The sequence below is a fragment of the Hippocampus bargibanti genome, linkage group LG11 (assembly GCF_051943395.1).
Source record: "Hippocampus bargibanti isolate YZ-2025 linkage group LG11, ASM5194339v1, whole genome shotgun sequence".
Lineage (NCBI taxonomy): Eukaryota > Metazoa > Chordata > Actinopteri > Syngnathiformes > Syngnathidae > Hippocampus > Hippocampus bargibanti.
Window position 1 is genome coordinate 20443456 of NC_142744.1, and position 19808 is coordinate 20463263.

The following is a 19808-nucleotide window of genomic DNA, read 5'->3' on the forward strand; positions in this document are numbered from 1 at the left end:
ATTTGGCCTTGATGTTGAGAGTGGTGTAGGAGCTGTGCCTTAGGGATGGGAAGGTTGTGAATTTGGGACACATCATCAGTAGTGCTCCAAAGAATCATTGGGTGTTTCAGCCTTTCATCACTAGTCACCTCATTGATGGTGGCCAGCGACAAGTTGATCACACCCGCACTTGTGTCCCATGCCCAATCAGATGTTGAGAAGCTGGTGGGGGGTGTCTTACGTTGCTGGTCTATGAGCCCAACAAGGGTCATTCCTCTTCATCCAAATCCAGTGGCTGCTTCTTTCTGCCGCTTCGGAGAGTGATCTAACTGTGTGCCGCAGAGCCTGTGCATGGATACCCAGGTCTTTTAGAAGTCTGATGGTGGAGGAATCCACAAACCCTCTGCATCCAAATTCAATGGGATAGACCTTGGCTTTCCATCCTCGCTGTTGTGCATCGACTGCGAGTTCTGTTTAGCGCAGCTTCTTGTGCTCATAGGCCTCTTCAACTGAGTTTTCCCACGGGACTCTGCTATGTAGACAGCCTTGAGTGAAGGGGGCCAGAGCACCAAGTCTGGCCTTAGGGTGGTGGTTGCAGTCTCCGCTGGGAAAACCAATTGCTGGCCAATGTCAACCCGCATCTTCCAATCCCAGGCCTTGGATAGCAGGAGGATGGTTTGGCAGGAGGATGGTTGGGCTTTTTCTCTCCCTCTCGGATGAAAGTCAGCGGTGCTCTGCTGGAAGTGGTGTCTCTCATGGGCAAGGAGTTGATGGTATTCCTCTTGCTCTCAAGGACAACTGCCAAACTCTTCAGGACCAGGTTGTGCCTCCAGGTGTAGCGGCCTTGTGTGAGGCTGGTCTTACAACCAGTCAGGATGTGTTTGAGAGTTCCTGGAGTTGGACAGAGGTCACAGGTTGGGTCTTCGCCATGCCATTGGTGGATTTTTTTGGGAGATGGTAGCACATCATTGATAGCTCTGATTATGAAGCTGATGTTGCTTGCCTCCATTTCCCAGAGATCCCTCCAGCTGAGCTTTCGCTTCTCCAGGTTTTCCCACCTCATCCATTGTCCCTGCTTGGCAAGAGAGACAGCCTTCGCAGTTCTTTCAGCTTCCTCTTGGCGGCGCAGCTCTTCCATCACCATTTCCTTCTTTCCGATGTTGAGGCCTTACGCCAAGATGGTTTGTTTGTAAGGCCAAAGCCCCCTCTTCCTAGCTGGACGAGTCCCAAAAAAAAGTTTCTCCTGAGAAGGTAATTTTGGGTGGCTGATGTTCTAGAGCCACTTTCACGTGAGGAATCCATCTGAAACACGGTCATGCGGATACACTATAATGCAGAGACAAATCATTATGTTTCCTCTGTCATCTTGACAAAACCAAAAGATAAGCAGCGTGGCATTGGGTTTTGGTTAGTGGTGAACCGTCAGGGCCTGCAATGCCTTCTTTGCTGGCCTGAAAATATCTGAAACACAGACTAATGTTAATTATATTTTTTCCATGAATTCTTATTAAATAATTCCAAATTGTCTCCGCTTCCTTTCATTACTTTTCCCCTGTTGTTCTGCTTCCAGATTTTTGTAATTAAGCATTGAACTCATCACATTTCAGCCATCATTTGTTATCAGTGTCAGAAATCTACCTGTACACCTTCACAATCAGTTCTGCGGACCCTGTCGCATCAAATGTGTCGATCAAACTGTTGCTCTAACCAATCAGATTTCGTGTTGGCAAGCCAAAAGGGGTGCCAGCGCCTTCTTACAGGCCCTGATAAACGTCAGAGTTTTCGCAAACTATTTACTAGCCAATCATAGTTTGCGAAAACTCCTCGTATCACTAGCCGTTAGTGACAAAAGCATACTGTCCAGAGCTAGCCCACTGTATTGCTAGCGAGCTGCATAAGCAAATACATTCTTGATTAAATAGCAATTTTGTCAGTTCACAATGGTGGAGGAGAATGAATGGATCTGGTTGTAGATTTACTGTTCAAGCCATTTTCAAGACAGACTTTTCAAGAAAAGATGGATATCATTAAGAAAGGACAGTTATTTCCTGGCTTATGGTACCCTCTAGTGGACTTGTAGTAAATCGCATCACACTTTTTTTCAGTCGCAGCTGTAGATTGATTCAGACGTAGCACTAATCAAGGCCTGGCCACGTCTCACCTCTGGTTTTGGTGGATGCACAGTTTAATGTTTGCTTCTTACAACCAGCGCGTACATGATTGCTTGTTCAAGTTTTGACACGTAACAAAGTTGCGTTTGGTAGTTCTCAACTAAACTGAACAACTAATAGACTCTTGAAGAGAAGTATGTAATGTATAGGGAACCAATAAAGGGATCCCAGAGTCAAAGTTCTGACTTCATTGTTAACAAGTACGCGTCAAGAGATGATCAGCATTTTTTTATGTTCAACATGAAAATTCTTGAAAAAAGAAAACTAACGGAAACCAAATTACACATTTGACAATAAAAAATAATAAACATGACAATGATTTAAAAAGAAAAAATGAATAAAACTGACAATCTTGATAGCAAAAATCGCGCTTCATTTTCATCTTTGTCAGTTATGGTTTTTACATTTTTTTAAATGCATTTTTTCAGATTACTTTGCATCCCTATAAAAAGGGGAGTACTTGTGATTTTTTGTTGTTGCTAAAAATAAAAATGAATAAAAACTGATCAACGTCAAATGTCCAAACCAAATAAAAATTAAGTGCAATAAAACATCTCTCTCTCTGTCTGTCTGTCTGTCTGTCTGTCTGTCTGTCTGTCTCTCTCTCTCTCTCTCTCTCTGCTCTCTCTCTCTCTCTCTCTCTCTCTCTCTCTCTCTCTCTCTCTCTCTCTCTCTCTCAGTCTCTCATTTTCTCCCCACTGCACCCACCCACTCTCCTGTGCTGCCTGGATGGGAGGAGCACTTTATGTGCGCTTCGTATAAGAACTGTGGAGTGTCCAGCTCAGGGCTTCATGCAGCTACTCAGGAGAAACGAAATGATCTACCCTGGCGCCGCAGCAAAATGCTGGATGGACACCTACTCCTGGGATGGTTATCGTTCACACTGGTAGTCCTTCTCTTCTACTTGCCACCGCCCAGCACAGCTTATTTTGGGTGAGTGAAGCTATTGTCACCTGGACTGTTGGTAATTAATTGGGGTGGCATCGTTTCAGGGAAAGATTTTGTATGATTACATTTTGCTGGCCATTGCCGTTTGTTTGAAAGTAATATTTTTCATAATATATATATATATATATATATATATATATATATATATAACCAGGTGTTATATACTGTACATAAAACATAAAATTTACAATGAGTAAAATCACAACCAATTGGTAGTGCGATTGTGATTCATTTTGACCCACTGGTTGAATACAAAGCCTGAAATAAAATAACCTTAATAGTAAACCCAAGTTGCAGCAACAGGAGTAATGCATGCTGACATGAGTGAATTGGCTTATTTGTCATAGAAAATTAAAAGACGAGACAGGGTTTTATAATCTCAAATTTAAAATGCACTTAATATTACTGAAATGATAATTATAATGCCCTCAAATATCGCTTTACAGCAATACTTAAGTGACTACAGCTATGATCATATTAATTTTCCAACATGACTGTTTTGAGTGCTGCATAATGAGTGTAACAACACCGTATGGTTCATTGGACAGAGTTAGTGAAAAGTCATCTAAGTATGTTTGAGTGGTGGGATGGATTATTTTTACTCATGAAAACAAAACAGAGTGTATCCACAGTTGAATCCAAAAGGTGAGTGTCCACAGCTATAAACCCGCCTCAAAAGCAACAGCTGGTAACAATAAAGCCATCTGACTGACTGCACTGGACTGGTGGTGGCCCAAATGTCTGCTGTAGGCTTGCATAAAAAGAAGAGAGAGAAAGCACCCACCCCGCCACACCTCCCGCCAATCCAGCATAAACATCACACACCTCAGGCAGCAGGAACGTTTTTTCTTTCTCAGTCATTGCTCATTTGACTGAAAAATAACACTTAGAGAACATTCATGTCAATGTTTCATGAGAGTGTAGGGCAAAGGTGCCTGTCCGAAGACGAGGAAAGTAGGCTGGAAGCACTGTGACCCACCATGACCTCAGATTTAGCACTTGCCTGAACATAAAGCTGTCAGAAAAGTAGTTTTCTGTACCTTAAAGACTACAATGGCTGGTCACTGGAGATACTGTGATTTCACCATTGACTTTTGAAAAATAACTTTTACCTTTATGGTCTTAGGCGGTGAAGATTGTATAGAAAAGATTGTCACTTCAATTCTATTTAGAATTGATAATTTACTTAAATGTAAAAGCAATCAATTGAAGTTTGCGCCACACCCTAATGGTTTAAGAACTAGATACAAGCAGCTCTGGTTTGGTGCGATCAGAAATTGATTAAAAAAAAATCATAAAAAGAAAATGAATTCATAATCTGCCTACGAGCTTCACATGAGTAGGCAAACTATGATTCATAAGACCAATTTAATTTATTAATAAATAATTTATATATATATATATATAGTAAAGTCTCGTTATATCGATATCGGTTATATCGATAGTACTGCTTATTACGATACTATTTCTATGAACGCAAGGAGAAAATTTACATGCCGCAGGATCGGGTATATCGATAGTCCGGTTATATCAATATTTTTTCTGACTCCCGAGAATATCGATATAACGAGACTTTACTGTACTTACTACTAAAAGTGTAAATTTACACAAATTCCCAGCGGACAAATCATCCCATTTCCAATGGAGCTTGTGCGCAATGTTGTGCATTTTCTGGGCGTTACATTGGAGTCAGTGATGTGCGGTGAGGTTCATGGCTGGTGAGGCACTGACGTCATCACAGTCAGATTTACAAACATTTGAACACTACAGAGTAGCTTATTCACCATTTGATTGGCAACAGTTAACATGTTTTAAAATGTCATGTCAGCATTCTTTGTATAAACTAGCACAGAAAAAAAAATAAATGAAGTCCATGCACCCCTCTTTCTTCAGTTTTAAAAGTCTCTCTATTTCTTTCAATTTAGATATGTAATCCTCCATTCTGAAAATAAGGCCAAGCAACATGAAACAATGACTGGATGGTTGCACTTAACTTGCTAACTTTTTACTGTAGCTTGCTCTCACGAATTTTATTCTGCAGCCGAGGAGGCGCAAGAAGAAGAAGCTCTGTAATCACCAGCCCCCCTGTCATGAGTGCCTCACCTATGCGCACAATTTTATCAAAATAAAATAAAATAAACACTGTAGTACAGTGTTTATAATGTAAAGTGACTCTACATTATAATTTAAACTATATTTATTTATATATATATATATATATATATATATATATATATATATATATATATATATAAATATAAATATAGTTTAGCTGGTGTTTGAACACTTTAATCGCGATATGTAGAGGGACAGCAATGCAGTCTCACTGCAGAGTAAGCCAGCACAGTTCGCCTAGTCATTGCGCAATCCAATGTGAGGCCTCACCGCTCGTCTTAGTATTTGAACGGTCAATGTGATATTCAGCGATTTTGAAAAAGAATCCAAAAAATGGTGAAGTTAAATGGAAAATAACTTTAAAGTACAAATCACTAAATAAATATAACTGTTTAATTTATTTTTTCATTTGATATTTCCGTGATGACAGATGAGGCACGGCCTCACCTGCCTCCCCTGACTGCACGTCACTGATTGGAGTCCAGATAGCTCGAATTGATACGGAAGGACTTCTTGAATCGATTGCAAACATTTATGCTTTCCTCTTCCGAACTATTTGAATCATATTCATAACTGGATGAGTAACAAGTAAGCATCTTCTCCAAGTCTAAACTCTCCAAAGCCATTGTTTTGATTCTGGAGCAAGGCAGTTTGTGAAGGAGTATCCTGGCGTGACGTCACGAATCAGAGGGTGGGACTTTCTGAATCTGTCCAGTTCCGAGCTCATTTTGTGGCAGTTTGGGACACTTTAAATCATTTTTATTGGTGTTTTGCATTTGACTGAAAATATCAGCCTGCATGTTTTGGGTATTTTAGATGATATAAAACGTTTTTCTGATGTCAGTTAGGAAACAAAAAAATGGTGTCGGTTGTCCTTTAACTGAAGCAACCGTATATTCTGCAACATATATTGTTTGGCCATGGGTGAATCTGAATTTCCTATTATGAATGAGGGTGGAGGTTGAGATAGGCAGCTGAAGAAGCTTGGTTTTCTCACGTCATCTCATTGGCAAGTGGATCCTGAACGGCGGGCTCGATCTGGGTGAATGGACTTTGCCAGCGAGTGTGCAGATGTTTGCCATTGGCATTCGTCCTCCCGTGTGTGAATGTGCGTTGCTGCTGGCTGTTTGCTTCCAAGAAAAGCAAAGCCCTTTAGGAGGCAGCAGCTCATACCTGCATCGCTTGGACACTTCACCTACTGCAAACTTCACGACTTCAGAATTCATGCAGTATAGCACCTGAAATTGCACCCCATCCCCCTCCTTCCCCAATGCGTCACCGTCTGTAATCCCGCAGCGACACTGAGGACACGTGGTAGCCTAGATTCCCGTCTTCCTCGCCTGTTGGAAAGTGGAGCTTGGCAGGCCAGTGAGCACTGGCATCGCCTATAATTGCCCTAATGCTCATGTATATTTAGTCGCTCTGTTAGCATTTGTTTTCAATTGCCTCTGCGGGTCTGCTGGGGAATGAGCACTAGGTCAAATAGTAATGCATTTGGGTGAATGATTGAGCCCTGGAGCTCATGAACATGACGCTGGAGCAAAAGCTCGCACAGGTGACTCAGACCCCAAAAAAGTGGCCGACTGCCCAGAAATTCAACACCAGTGTCACTCCATGACAAACAACACCAACCTGCTGGAATAAATATTCCTTCACATGTGGGCCTCTGGGGTACTGATTTACTCAAAATAGAGGGTCAACGTTGCATACCCAATTTCCAGAGTGCGGTGGAGCGTAAGTGAAACATAAACACAATCGTCTTTCAGCCACGGTCTGCGCGGCTGAGGTTGGGGAGGGATTCCTGGCGTAGTTGGGCGCCCGCTTAAATTGTCATCTTTTGCCACAAGAATGTGAGTGCTCATTTTTCTTCCCCATACGCCTGTTGTGGCAGGTGCTGCCTCTCCACGAAAATCAGTTATCATTTGCAATCGGAAAAAGTCTGCAGGGGCTTCATCACTCTGAAGGACGTGATGGAGCCTTAAACATGTCTGGTAATGGTTTATAAGTCCAGAAGGCATTTTTTTCATTCTGTGGTCTTGTAAACTGCGCTGGATTGCAATGAGGCAATGGTTTGTTTTTATTTAGTTCATGTGAGACACATAGACAGAAAAAAATCCAGCGAAGCAGAAATCACCAATCACAAGAGAGCCACAGTATCCGGCATAAACAAAGCACAGGTCTCTATTACTTGCTATTGCATTACATTTATGGTTTAGAGTAGCCTGACACTGCTTAACTCGACAAGGTATGTAAAACTGGTGTAGATCAAATTAAATATGAGTATTGAAGCCAGAAGTTGATCAATGATCAAATTGACGGGACTGGAGAGCACATTAAAGAAAACCCTGAGGCAGTATGGTAAACTAGTGGTTAGCAAGGCATTTGCATGGATTTTCTCTGGCTTGCTGACACGTTAAAAAACCCAAAACAAAACAAAACAAAACAAAACAAAACAAAACAAAACAAAACAAAACAAAACATGCATGCTAATTTCACTTCTACCAATTGTCCATAGACGTAAATTTGAGTTGAAATCATCTATGTGTCTCCCGTCAGTGGCTGATGATCAGAATTACATAAAATACAGTCTTGGCCACACAAACCCTGAATCACTTATTTAAAAATGGTGCGACAGGCCCCTGCCATTTTCTTCTCAAGTAAAGCAGAGAACATTTCTCGTACCTGGTCAACTGGGTTTTCAAGTGTGCGACCCAAACCATCGGTCATTTTGGGCTCGGCAATTTATTCCCACCATATCATAGTTACATAACCGGCTAATAATAAACATGAATGTTAACGTTAACTTAACACTTGAAGCGGCGGCGTGATGCTCCACAGTCTTAACTTTGTTGAAGCTGCTTGATGTTGAACATTTTTTGAAAGCGAGATATTTTAATTTTTCAGGATGAAATCACTCGAGGAGCAATGCTGTATCATTTTCTGAATGATGTGTTTAAAATCGATTGGTTTATACTCTTTCATGTAATTCTATTCTAATAGTTTACATAAAATCAAGGTTAAGTGAAGCCCACTAGAGTACACTAAGAACATGGTGGGGTTGGCACCTATTTATGGCTCACAAGTTTGAAAAATATTGTGTCATCACTTGTTGTTACTTTTACTTTCCTTATCCAGTTTCATCCAAAAATAATGCTGAACAAAAGAGTCCGAAGGTGATTCTGGAGTATTTTCCTCACTGCTCCCAATCAGTACCAGTAATGTTTAAAAGTAACTGCCATGTTTCAAGTTGTCTTTTACTAAGCTACATGTAAACATTTCCCGAGGTGGGCCGTGCCCTCCTTTTTCTGTGTTTCAGTGGTTTCACTGGGAACTCCTGGACGATTGTGGCTCATTAAGAGCAGCGGGGCTGCCGGGCAGACAGTGGTCGGTGACTGGCGTCTCATTACCGGGACCTTAAAAGTTGATTAGGCCTGACGTGTGGCAAAAGCGGGGATACGGTTGATAGGGAGGGACTTCATAGGATATCCTGTGGTTTGAGCCGCACCTCAAGAGGCATTGCTTTGCCCAGTCGATAAGATTCTCTCAGCACTTTTGTGTTGACAAAAATATAGACATAAGAACTTCAACAGTAAATGGCTTTTTACGTCTTCTTTGACCCAACTGGATTCATACTACGCCTTTCGCATTAGCTCAATGTCGTAGCTTACTTATGTTTGTAGATACCAATTTGCTTTTCATCATGCATTTTAAAGCAACAGTAAAGACAAGCCCCCAAACCGCAGTTGAGATATAGTGATACCTTGGCTTATGAACTTCTGCTTTCCCAGAAAGTGTGTGTTAGACGAAAAGTGTTCTCATTAAAATGAGAATTATCCGTTCCCAGGTCCCCATAAAACATAATTTTAAAATAATAAGCCTTAAAACTACACACAATATACCTTATTTTATGTATAACAAATATGCTATGGTATTGTAATTAAAGAAATAAATTGTACTATATAATAAAGTTACTTTATTTACTTTTAAGATGGTCATTGATAGCTTGATGGAATGGATAGCTTTTTGCATTAAGAGTCTCAAGTTGCTCTGGGTTGTACATCTTAGAAGTTGTGATATTGGAACAGCAACAGATGCAGGCAGACACACTAGTAACGTCATTAATAGCTGGTTCCCTTCCTTGTATGCTCTCTTCAAATTGTACAGATGGCTTGTGCGGGTTCTGGTATCGTGATTAATGGGATATTTTAACCTTGCAGTCTACAGTCTGACTGAACTATCAATAAAGTTGAATCAAGTCAAAATTTCACTGTTTTCTATCTGTTTTCTCACCATTTCAGTTTTTTTTGTTTCAAGCTCTGTCATCTCGCTTTCGTGTGTGTGTGTTTCTGTAACCCCCCCCCCCCTCTCCCCACTGCTGCGTGTGTCCTGCGTGTGTCGCCTCCCTCCTCTACCACGGATCTTGACCAATCACGTGCGGCTTTAACCGAAGACAGGGGGCGGGGAATAGAGGGAAAAAAAGCCGGCTTCCATTTCAGGAGCTCCAAGAACCGGCTCGCTGGCGACGGACACGTCACTCATTGTGGCGCTCCGTGTGTTTCCCAAAAAATAGTTTGAATGCCAAGACTATATTCTCGCGAATTTAACGTTCGTAAGGCGAAAAGTTCGTTAGCTGAAGCATTCGTAAGCCAAGGTATCTATCTATCTATCTATCTATCTATCTATCTATCTATCTATCTATCTATCTATCTATCTATCTATCTATCTATCTATCTATCTATCTATCTATCTATCTATCTATCTACAGTAAAGTCTCGTTATATCGGATATATCGATAGTCCCAGTTATATCGATACTATTTCTATGCACGCACGGAGAAAATTACATGCAAACAGGGTCAGATATATCGATAGTCCCGGTTATATCGATATTTTTTCGGACTCCCTTGAATATCGATATAACGAGACTTTACTGTATATAAAACTATATTTTATGGAAACCCGGGAACGGATTATTCCCATTTTAATGGTTTCCTATGGGATTTTTTTTTTTTAGATACACAGTTTTCGCCTTACACACTCTGTCTGGGAACCAATTAAGTTCGTAAGTTGAGCTCTCACTGTATATATATATATATATATATATATATATATATATATATATATATATATATATATATATATATATATATATATATATATATATAGGGAAGGACGGAAGGACGGATAGATAGATAGATAGATAGATAGATAGATAGATAGATAGATAGATAGATAGATAGATAGATAGATAGATAGATAGATAGATAGATAGATAGATAGATAGATAGATAGATAGATAGGTGTAACACAAGTAGAAGCAGCAAACCCAAATGCGAGATGAGTTTGCCAGCACAGGAGTGAAAGTCATTTAGACTTCTCTAGTTTACGAGGCATGAATCAAGGAATGTGAAAGATACTATAGATTAATTCAGGAAAGAAGTTGATTTGCATCTTAGATTTTTTTCAATGTGGGTTATAAAGAAGCAATAAATGGTTGTGCTGAACATTTTGGAGTATGCCTGTGCTCAGGAGGGGTTGAAAATGTATAAGGAAGTGTCACATCAGAGAAAGTTGACTGTAATCGGCAAGTTTAAAGAAGGCTGCTCCAGCTGTTGCGCCCATTCAACGTCACAAGACATGAGGAAATTCCTGATGAGGTCAAACTCTCATTGGAATCATGTTTGATGCGGCTTGCATGCCAAGTAGGCCATCATTTTAGTATATGTTTGCTTGCGTTTTCCCCATTTGTGGGCTTCATTAAGGCATGCTGACCCATATTCTGTACTCCAAATTAAGGGTTTAGATGCTGAATATCCTTGTTTGGACAGTAGAACCTCTGAGGAACCACAGTCACTTTGGATATCATTCAAATTTGGATCAATTTTCTATAGTGCTTGTTCTTATAAGATTCATGGGTGCTCTGGCGTGTCACAGTTGACCTTGTATAAGAGACAAAGTATAATCTGGAGTGGTTGCCACTCAATCATGTGGCTCATAGGGAAGTTAGCAACTTCTCATTTTAGGATTAAAAACTCAGTCACCCTTATAACTGTCCGCAAAAGCGTTTTCTGCTTCGCTGTTCCACAATGAATGGAAGAGTAGTGTTGGCTGTGTTTAAGGCTTTTTAAAAGCAATAGCCACCACCTCACAAGTCGTCCCAACAATACCACGCACACCGTTGGGTGAAAGGCACAGATGGATTTGTGGAATTTATGCTAAAACCTCGTTCATGGATTTTCATGAGATACAGTAAAGTCTCGTTATATCGATATTCAAGGGAGTCCGAAAAAATATCGATATAACCGGGACTATCGATATATCCGACCCTGTTTGCATGTAATTTTCTCCGTGCGTACATAGAAATAGTATCGATATAACCGGGACTATCGATATATCCGATATCGATATAACGAGACTTTACTGTACATGTTTTTGACTGTATACAAACATTTCAATTTGGTTTGATGTTGATTCAAAACTAATTTTCCAATTAAATCATTTTTTCTTTTCAACATCCCCACAATAAATATTTTAGCTTCTCTGACTTGCTTATATACAGTGTGAGGATACTGGACACTGGAGTTGGAAAAAAAAAGTCAAAATAAAGGCAAGCCACAGTTGTGAGAATTTCTCAGAATGTTCTGAGTTCCATTTTCAATGCCATAGCTTGACTTCATATAGTCAATTTCACGATCTTCTGACATTGCCTTCTTTGGGCAGCAACAAAGGTGTTGAAATCTTTATTTCAAGGGGAGCTGGCCAGTCACTCCTCATTGGATGAAAGGGTATTCCCTTTCATTCAATGAGGACTGACTGATTAAAACAGCTGCTGTTTTGTTTGCAATTCTTGTAGGCTTGACTTTGAACACGATTTTCTGAATCACGTCGTATTTGCAAATCCGTGAACGTCTGGGAGTCTTTTTTGAGCCCAGCTGGTGTCAGCACTGCAGTATGCTTCATGCCCGATGAGTGTGGGGTGCGTTGGTGTGCATGTACAGGCCTGCCCTGTGCCATGCCGTGGACTGGAGCACTCGGATGGGTGATGGTGGTGTTAGGGGTCCGGGGGGTGTTCTTGAGTCACGCGGGACGCCGCCGCTCACCCAAACTGTGCCAGTCACTCAGTGAGCATAACAGAGCTGCTGACCTTCCAATCACACAGCACTTAAACCTCTTACTATGCCACACTCTCCCATTCCCATACGACCACAGCTCTGGATTAAACAACTTACCTCTGCTCTGACTTAAAAAAAAATACAAAAAATACAAAATGCATTTTCTGGTGCAGGCAGTGAGAATCGTTCCATTTGAATGAGAGTTTAGTGGTCTGGCCATGACTGAGAGGACCAGCGAGGACTGCAGATGGCATAATGCTGGGTCACATCCTGTTAAGTCATATGAGATAGCCGACTTCCACTTTGTCCTGATCATGATTCAACTCATTGTGGCGCATACTGTACTGGTAAGCTGTCTTGCTACTGCACTCACAAGGGATTCAGACAGAGGCCAAACTTGGATGGGAACTTTAGGTTTGTCCTTTCAAACTGGAAACCTCTGTAAATACATTGATGAAAAGGTTTCTTCAGCCTTCTTCACCTGTACTTCTTGACGGTGTCGGACATTTCGCTTCTCATCAAAGAGGCTTCGTCAGCGAACTAACACTGACGGGTTTTCTCCGGGTACGCCGGTTTCATACCACATTCCAAAAAGATGCATGCCAGGTTAATAGAATCCTATTGATTGTCCCTAGGTGTGAATGTGAGTGTGGATTGTTGCACGTATCTGTGTGCTGTCTGATTGGCTGGCGACTGGCTCAAGGTGTGCTTCACCTACAGCCCAATGACAGCTGTGATTGACTCAAGCACGCCCTGTGTCCCATGTTAAGGAAAAGTGAACCAGGAGATAAATGGATATACTTTGTAATATATCTTATGTAGCCACAAGGGGGCACAAGCCAGTGTCTTACTGTGCTGGTCCCAAGCCCGGATAAATACAGAGGGTTGTGTCAGGAAGGGCATCCGACGTAATAATTTTTGCCAAAACAAATATGCGAATCAAACCTCTGAATCCCATACCGGATCGGTCGAGGCCCGGGTTAACAACGGCCACCATTGTTACTGTTGACCTTCAGGGTGCCAGTGGAAAATTAGCTACTGTTGGTCGAAGAAGGGTTTGCTTTAAGAATGCTGATAGAGAAGTACAGAGAAGGTCAGAAGGAATTGCACTGTGTCTTTGTAGATCTGGAGAAAGCGTATGACAGGGTGCCCAGAGAAGAGCTGTGGCATTGCATGACGAAGTCTAGAGTGACGGAAAAGTATGTCAGAGTGGTGCAAGACATGTATCATGACTGTAAGACAATTGTGAAGTGTGCTGTCGGTGTGACTGAGGAAGGTGGAGGTGGGACTCCACCAGGGGTCGGGTCTTAGCCCCTTCTTGTTTGCTATGGTGATGGACAGGCTGACAGACGATGTTAGACAAAAATCTCCTTGGACTATGATGTTTGCAGATGACATTGTGATCTGTAGCGAGAACAGGGAGGGAACAGGTGGCGGAGAAACTAGAGATGTGGAGATATGCCCTGGAAAGGAGAGGAATGAAGATCAGTCGCAGCAAGACGGAATATATGTGTGTCAATGAGAGGGATCCAAGTGCAAGAGTGATGCTACAGTGAGAAGAGATAAAGAAGGTGGAGGATTTTAAGTACTTGGGGTCAACTGTCCAGAGCAATGGAGAGTGTGGAAAAGAGGTGAAGAAGCATGTCCAGGCAGGCTGGAGCGGCTGGAGAAAAAGGTCAGGTGTGATGTGTGATAGAAGGGTTTCCGCTAGGATGAAAGGAAAAGTGTATAAAACAGTGGTGAGACCAGCCATGATGTTTGGACTGGAGACAGTGCCACTGAAGAAAAGACAGGAAGCAGAGCTGGAGGTAGCAGAGCTGAAGATGTTGAGGTTTTCTTTGGGAGTGACCAGGTTGGATAGGATCGGGAATGAGTACATTAGAGGGACAACTCATATGAGAGGCTTTGCAGAGAAAGTCAGAGAGGCCAGACTGAGATGGTTTGGACATGTCCAGAGGAGAGAGTATGACTGTCGGGAGAAGGATGCTGAATCTTGAAATGCCAGGTAGGAGACCGAGAGGAAGACCGAAGAGGAGGTTTATGGATGTGGTCAAAGAGGACATGAAGGTAGCAGGTGTGAGAGAAGAGGATGCACAGAACCGGGATAGATGGAGGACATTGATTTGCTGTGGCGACCCCTGAGGGGAAAAGCCGAAAGGAAAAGAAGACTTTGTAATATATCTACGACTCCTTCAATAATTAAAAGGGAAAAAATGAGATGATTTTTAACCCATCACATAGTCCATGCAAAGGCTAACTTAGTAATAAAGTAAAATAATGACAATACCTTGATTTTGGCTTTAGTTTTGAAGTTGCGCGGTGTTATGACAACTACCTTGATAATACACAGTTGCTACCAAAATCAACACATTATCTGCCTATTCAGGATACTAAGTCACGGTCACTTACAAAGTAATCACTCACACGGACCAAGTCTCTGCTCCTAAACATAACTAGAGGCAGAAAAGCCTCTAGTTTTCTATGTGTAATTTTAAAACTTCTTACAAAATGTTCTTCATCACTCAAGGTTTCACTGGATTTGGTTGTGCCCTTATTGTTGCGGGTGCTTATGTATAAGAGTGCACGACATGTTTACATCCAACAGCCTGAACATTTTAAGCCAAACAGTCCAATAGAATTAGAAGACATGGAGAGTGTGTAGGACGAATTCTTCTCGAGGTCCGCACAATTTCAACAGTCACAGACGCAAGTGCTTCGGTATATATGTGGACGTCTGTCGTTGTTTTCGCAGTGACGGTTTTGTCTGGAGGAGAGTTTGTGTGGAGCCACCAGCTGGGCGGAATGATTGACATTTGTTTGGAGTAATTGACCAGTGGGAATAAAGGGAGATCTGCGAGGGGGAAGTGGGTGGTCGGAGGGATAGAAGGACGAAGACAATGAGGAGGAGGGTGCTTCATGGGACCAACCAGCGTTGATGGAGTTGGAGCTTTTGCGTTTTTATTTTAGTTTTCTTTGGCAAGGCACAATCACCTGGTGACTGAATAGCTGGTGATTGAAGGTAGTATGTACTGTTAATTGTCTTTATATATGCAAATATAATCACATTTAACTTGATTGTTTTTCTACTTTCTCCAGGAAAATAAAATCGATAAAATACTTTTTTGAAAATGTATTTATGTAATTTCCCTCCCAAATAATTCACCCATCCATCCATTTTTCAATCCGTTTTTCCTTTAAAGATGTGCTGGAGCCGATCCCAAACGTCTTTGTGCAGTTGGTGGGGGACACCCTGAACTGGTTGCAAACCAATCATAGAGCACAAATAGATGAACAACCATTGGTGCTCACACTCACACCTAGGGACAATTTACAGCACTCCATGCATGATTTTGAAACATAAGAGGAATCCAGAGCACCCAGATAAAACCCATAATGGATGTGGGGAGTACATGCAAGCTACACAGAGGAATGTGAGAGCGGGAATTGAATCCTGCACATCTGCATCACGAGACTGGCGTGCCAATCAGTCGACTACCAGACCACCTCACCCTCCAAATAATTAAATTGGAAAATAAAATTACAAGTAGATGTCCATATTTCAAGTGAAACATTTCACTTTTTATTTCATTGTTTTTATGAATTTCTCCACTGTGAGACAAATACAGGTTATCTAATGTAATGTAATGTAATGTAATGTAATGTAATGTAATATAAACCCCCCAAATCTCATCAGATCATCTCAAATATTCATTCATTCATTCATTCATTCATTCATTCATTCATGCATTCATCGTCCGGATGGCTTTTTCCTCACAAAGGTCATGGAGGGTGCTTGAGCCTATCCCAGCCATCTTCGGGCAGTAGGCAGGGGACACCTTGAATATGTTGCCAGCCAATCGCAGGGTACACAAAGACAAACAGCCATTCACTCTCACACTCAAACCTAGGGACAATTCGGAGTGTTCAATCAGCCTGTCATGTATGCTTTTGGATTGTGGGATAAATGGGAGACATGATGACATGATGACATTTCAAACTGCATTCAGGAAGGCCACAGCTGGAATCAAACCCGGTGACTGAGAAGTCAAAGCGCTAGGCACTGGACCACCAGGACGCCATCCATTATCATTAGTATTATGATTAAAACCTAATATATGAGTGAAGAGATGATCTATCACTCTGCCCACCTACCAGACACTGATTTCATGGAATAATAAATAAAGCTAAATTAATTGTGCGGAACCCACTATACAACCGACTCGAAGTACCAGCCCAGGGTGACTTCCAGAAATGGAGTGATGATGGTCAAGGTCAATGAGGGATGGAAATGGAAAATGTATGTGGAGCTAACGTCATGTCCGATGGGAGGTGCTGACATGCGGAGAAAAAGAACTAAACAAACTAGGGAGTGATAGACTGGGAGGAGGTGCACAAGGAGTCTGTCGAGGCAACTGTGTGAATGGAAAAACAAAGCATTACCAACTTTTTTCATTTCTTTTTTTTTTTATACATCGGTGTTATATTCCGTGTGTACCTTCTGTTGCTGGGCCAACACCTCAAACAAAAACACCTGAGGCAAAACGCTCCGGGATGTGAAAACATGGCGAGGTGTTCTGAAGATCGTCGCAGGGAGCGGACCCCACTTGGCTTGAATCACATGAGCATGTCTTTGATAAGGGGGCTCTGTGTTGGTGTTTTGAGGTGAATATAGCTGTCAGAAATTACACGTGGCAGCTTGTTTCTTTTTTATTCTGTTTTTCATCCTGACGGGAATACAAATTGTGGTATCGATTAAAAAGTTGCCGAATTGTATATGACAGGTTAGTGCTAGAATGAAAAAAAATAAGCTCTTTGTATTGCTTTGCATATTCTGTTTCTCTGTGGAATGGAGTCACGCAGAAGTGTGTGATTGGAATGAACAAAAGATGGCAGGTTTTTGTGAACCCCCAAAAAAATGGAAATTTGTGTTTGGTTGTAATCATGCTTCTTGTCAACAAACAAATACTGTTGGCCACCATGTGGTGGTTTCTGGGCTTTTTGATCAAAAGGTTGAGACCTTTGGGGTTGGTGGATAATTTCTATGTGCAAAGCAAATGCGTTGTCAGTAATTTCAGGACTTTTGGATTTATTTGATTTCTCTTCGTAGAATGTTCCCCCACACTAATGTCTCACCAGCATAGCAATTCATCAGACTGTTGTGGCAAAAATTTGACCCATGACGTCAACGCTTGTACTTCTAATTGGAAATCATCCCCATCGTCATCTCTCTGTTTTATGACACTTTTGTCATCGATTTGAAAAGGACAAACATGTTGATGAATCACAAGCTACTTGTCACAGTTGAATTTCCAAGGGTACAGATTTTATTGTATATTTTTTTCTGACCTTACTACTTGCCACAGTTGAATTTCCAAGGGTCCAGATTTTATTGTATATTTTTTTCTGACCTTAGACAAGCTTGGTGATCACATCTAAAACAGATCCAATATTGCCATTGGCTGGTCATTTTAATGTATTTTTAAGCCAGTCTGGTTTAATGGTCAAACCATGGTTGGACAATATTTTTCTTTGCCTGTTCCACAAAAAAAAATCATACACTGATATCGACCACACTCGTCACTAGAATTCCTGTTGATGGCATTTCAGATCGTTAAAGAGTTTAAAGAATGGGATTGAGTGATCACCATTCTACAGCAGTGTGTAAGCAGGTTTGTCTCCTGCATGGGCATCTGTCATTGTGTCACTGTGTTTGGGTCTTTGACACTGAACTGATACTCCTAACTCTAGAAGAACAATGGAGCAGACCGGCAGGTTGTTCTGCAGTGGTTTGTGACCAACATGAGCAGGTGGTGTCATCTTGTCCTCGAATAAGTCGTGTCACTCTTTCACAAAATAATCACTTTTAGTTTTATAATGTATTCTTTCTTTCTTTGTGTTGATTCATCCATTCAAAAATTAAGTTGATTTCCAGAAACTTCCAGAAATTCCACAGGGATCAATATGGTATCCAAACGCCAATATCCGAACTTCAGAAGTTCACATATGTGCGCGCCAAGCCAAAGAAATGTCGTCTCAAGAAGACTTTTTTTTTTTTACTGTTGCTGCTCATTTGAGCGCCTGCTACCATCATACATGTGTTTCTTCTGTAAGTTTGCCGGGAGAAAGAGCAGCCGGTGTCAAGACATAGCTTGCCAGGTTTCCATTTCAAAATCCGTAGCTGTCAGACACGTTACAGCAAGGCAAACAGGCGTTGTAAAAAGGAAACCGTTTGACCCAGTCCGAAAGCCGATCCCCGATGCCTCGTCCGCTTTCGATTGGACCGTTTGCGTTCTCAGGCATGCGGCGCACACGTAACCCTTAAGACAATATCGTGTAGCACATGGAAGCCATTAAGTCCATTGGAATGAAAGTGAGGACTCCGGGGGAAACACTTCAGTTGGTTATTTGACTTAATAAAACAAATGTCTTGTTCAAGAACCCTGGTGACTTTCGCCCCAGCGCTGAAAGTCCTGTCTAAAGGGCGGTGATGACATCGCAAGTGGATCGGTGGGTTGCTTTTGTTTTGTATTTAGTAATAAGGTGGGCAAGTGTGAGGCCCGCCTCCCTATTTGCTGGCATGACGCTTAATTTTACTTGATGTATATGTGTACAGAGACCATGAGGTTGTGTTGTGAGTGGTGGTAAGGGTGGAAGCTCAGGGTCCCAGCAACAGTTTTATCAAAACAGGACATGTCTGTGAGTGACATGTCGAAAGTATACTGTAGGCTTTTCCTGACCAGAGTTCATGAGGAGACCACTTGTCAAGCTTACGGATCGGATTGGCTCTTCATAGATTCCACATGTGGAACATTTGTTTAATTGCCAGTTTCCAACATTGGTTCACACTGGCAAAATTTGACAACAAATTTTGGTGAGTCTCCTCAAAAGTTGCGTGTACTATGAGGCTTGTCCCCAAAAAATCTGTTGTCATCATTGTGTCACGGTTTGCAAGGTGGTGATGGCAGATGTGGATCCCAAAAAGCGGGCAGGAGGGAGCAGCAGGCTGTGTTTGAGAAATTGTATTAAAATAAAGTCAACAGGAACAAAATCTAAAACATCAGTCATTCAAACAGGAAAAATACAAAGTATCAAATAAAGACCAAGAGTAAAAGTCTGCCCAGATTAAACAAAGACATGCACAGCATACAATGCATACACAGTGCATACAATTCTTCTTCTTTTCCTTTCGGCTTTTCCCCTCAGGGGTCGCCACAGCGAATCAATGTCCTCCATCTATCCCGGTTTTGTTCATCCTCTTCCCTCACACCAGCTACCTTCATGTCCTCTTTGACCACATCCATAAACCTCCTCTTCGGTCTTCCTCTCAATCTCCTGCCTGGCAGTTCAAGGCTCAGCATCCTTTTCCCGATATAGTCGCTCTCCCTCCTCAGGACATGTCCAAACCATCTCAGTCTGGCCTCTCTGACTTTCTCTCCAAAGCCTCTAATATGAGTTGTCCCTCTAATGTACTCATTCCTGATCCT

The 19808-nt window shown here is 41.7% G+C and overlaps 1 protein-coding gene across 1 annotated transcript in view; it reads left to right on the forward strand.

Annotated features, from left to right (window-relative positions):
- Positions 1 to 2895: 2895 nt before the first annotated feature.
- Positions 2896 to 19808, forward strand: part of wnt9a (wingless-type MMTV integration site family, member 9A) — a 36847-nt gene continuing 19934 nt past the window's right edge. Inside the window, exon 1 of the mRNA XM_089008941.1 lies at positions 2896 to 3083. Coding sequence (XP_088865067.1) covers positions 2896 to 3083 — 188 coding nt within the window. The remainder of the gene's footprint in view (positions 3084 to 19808) is intronic.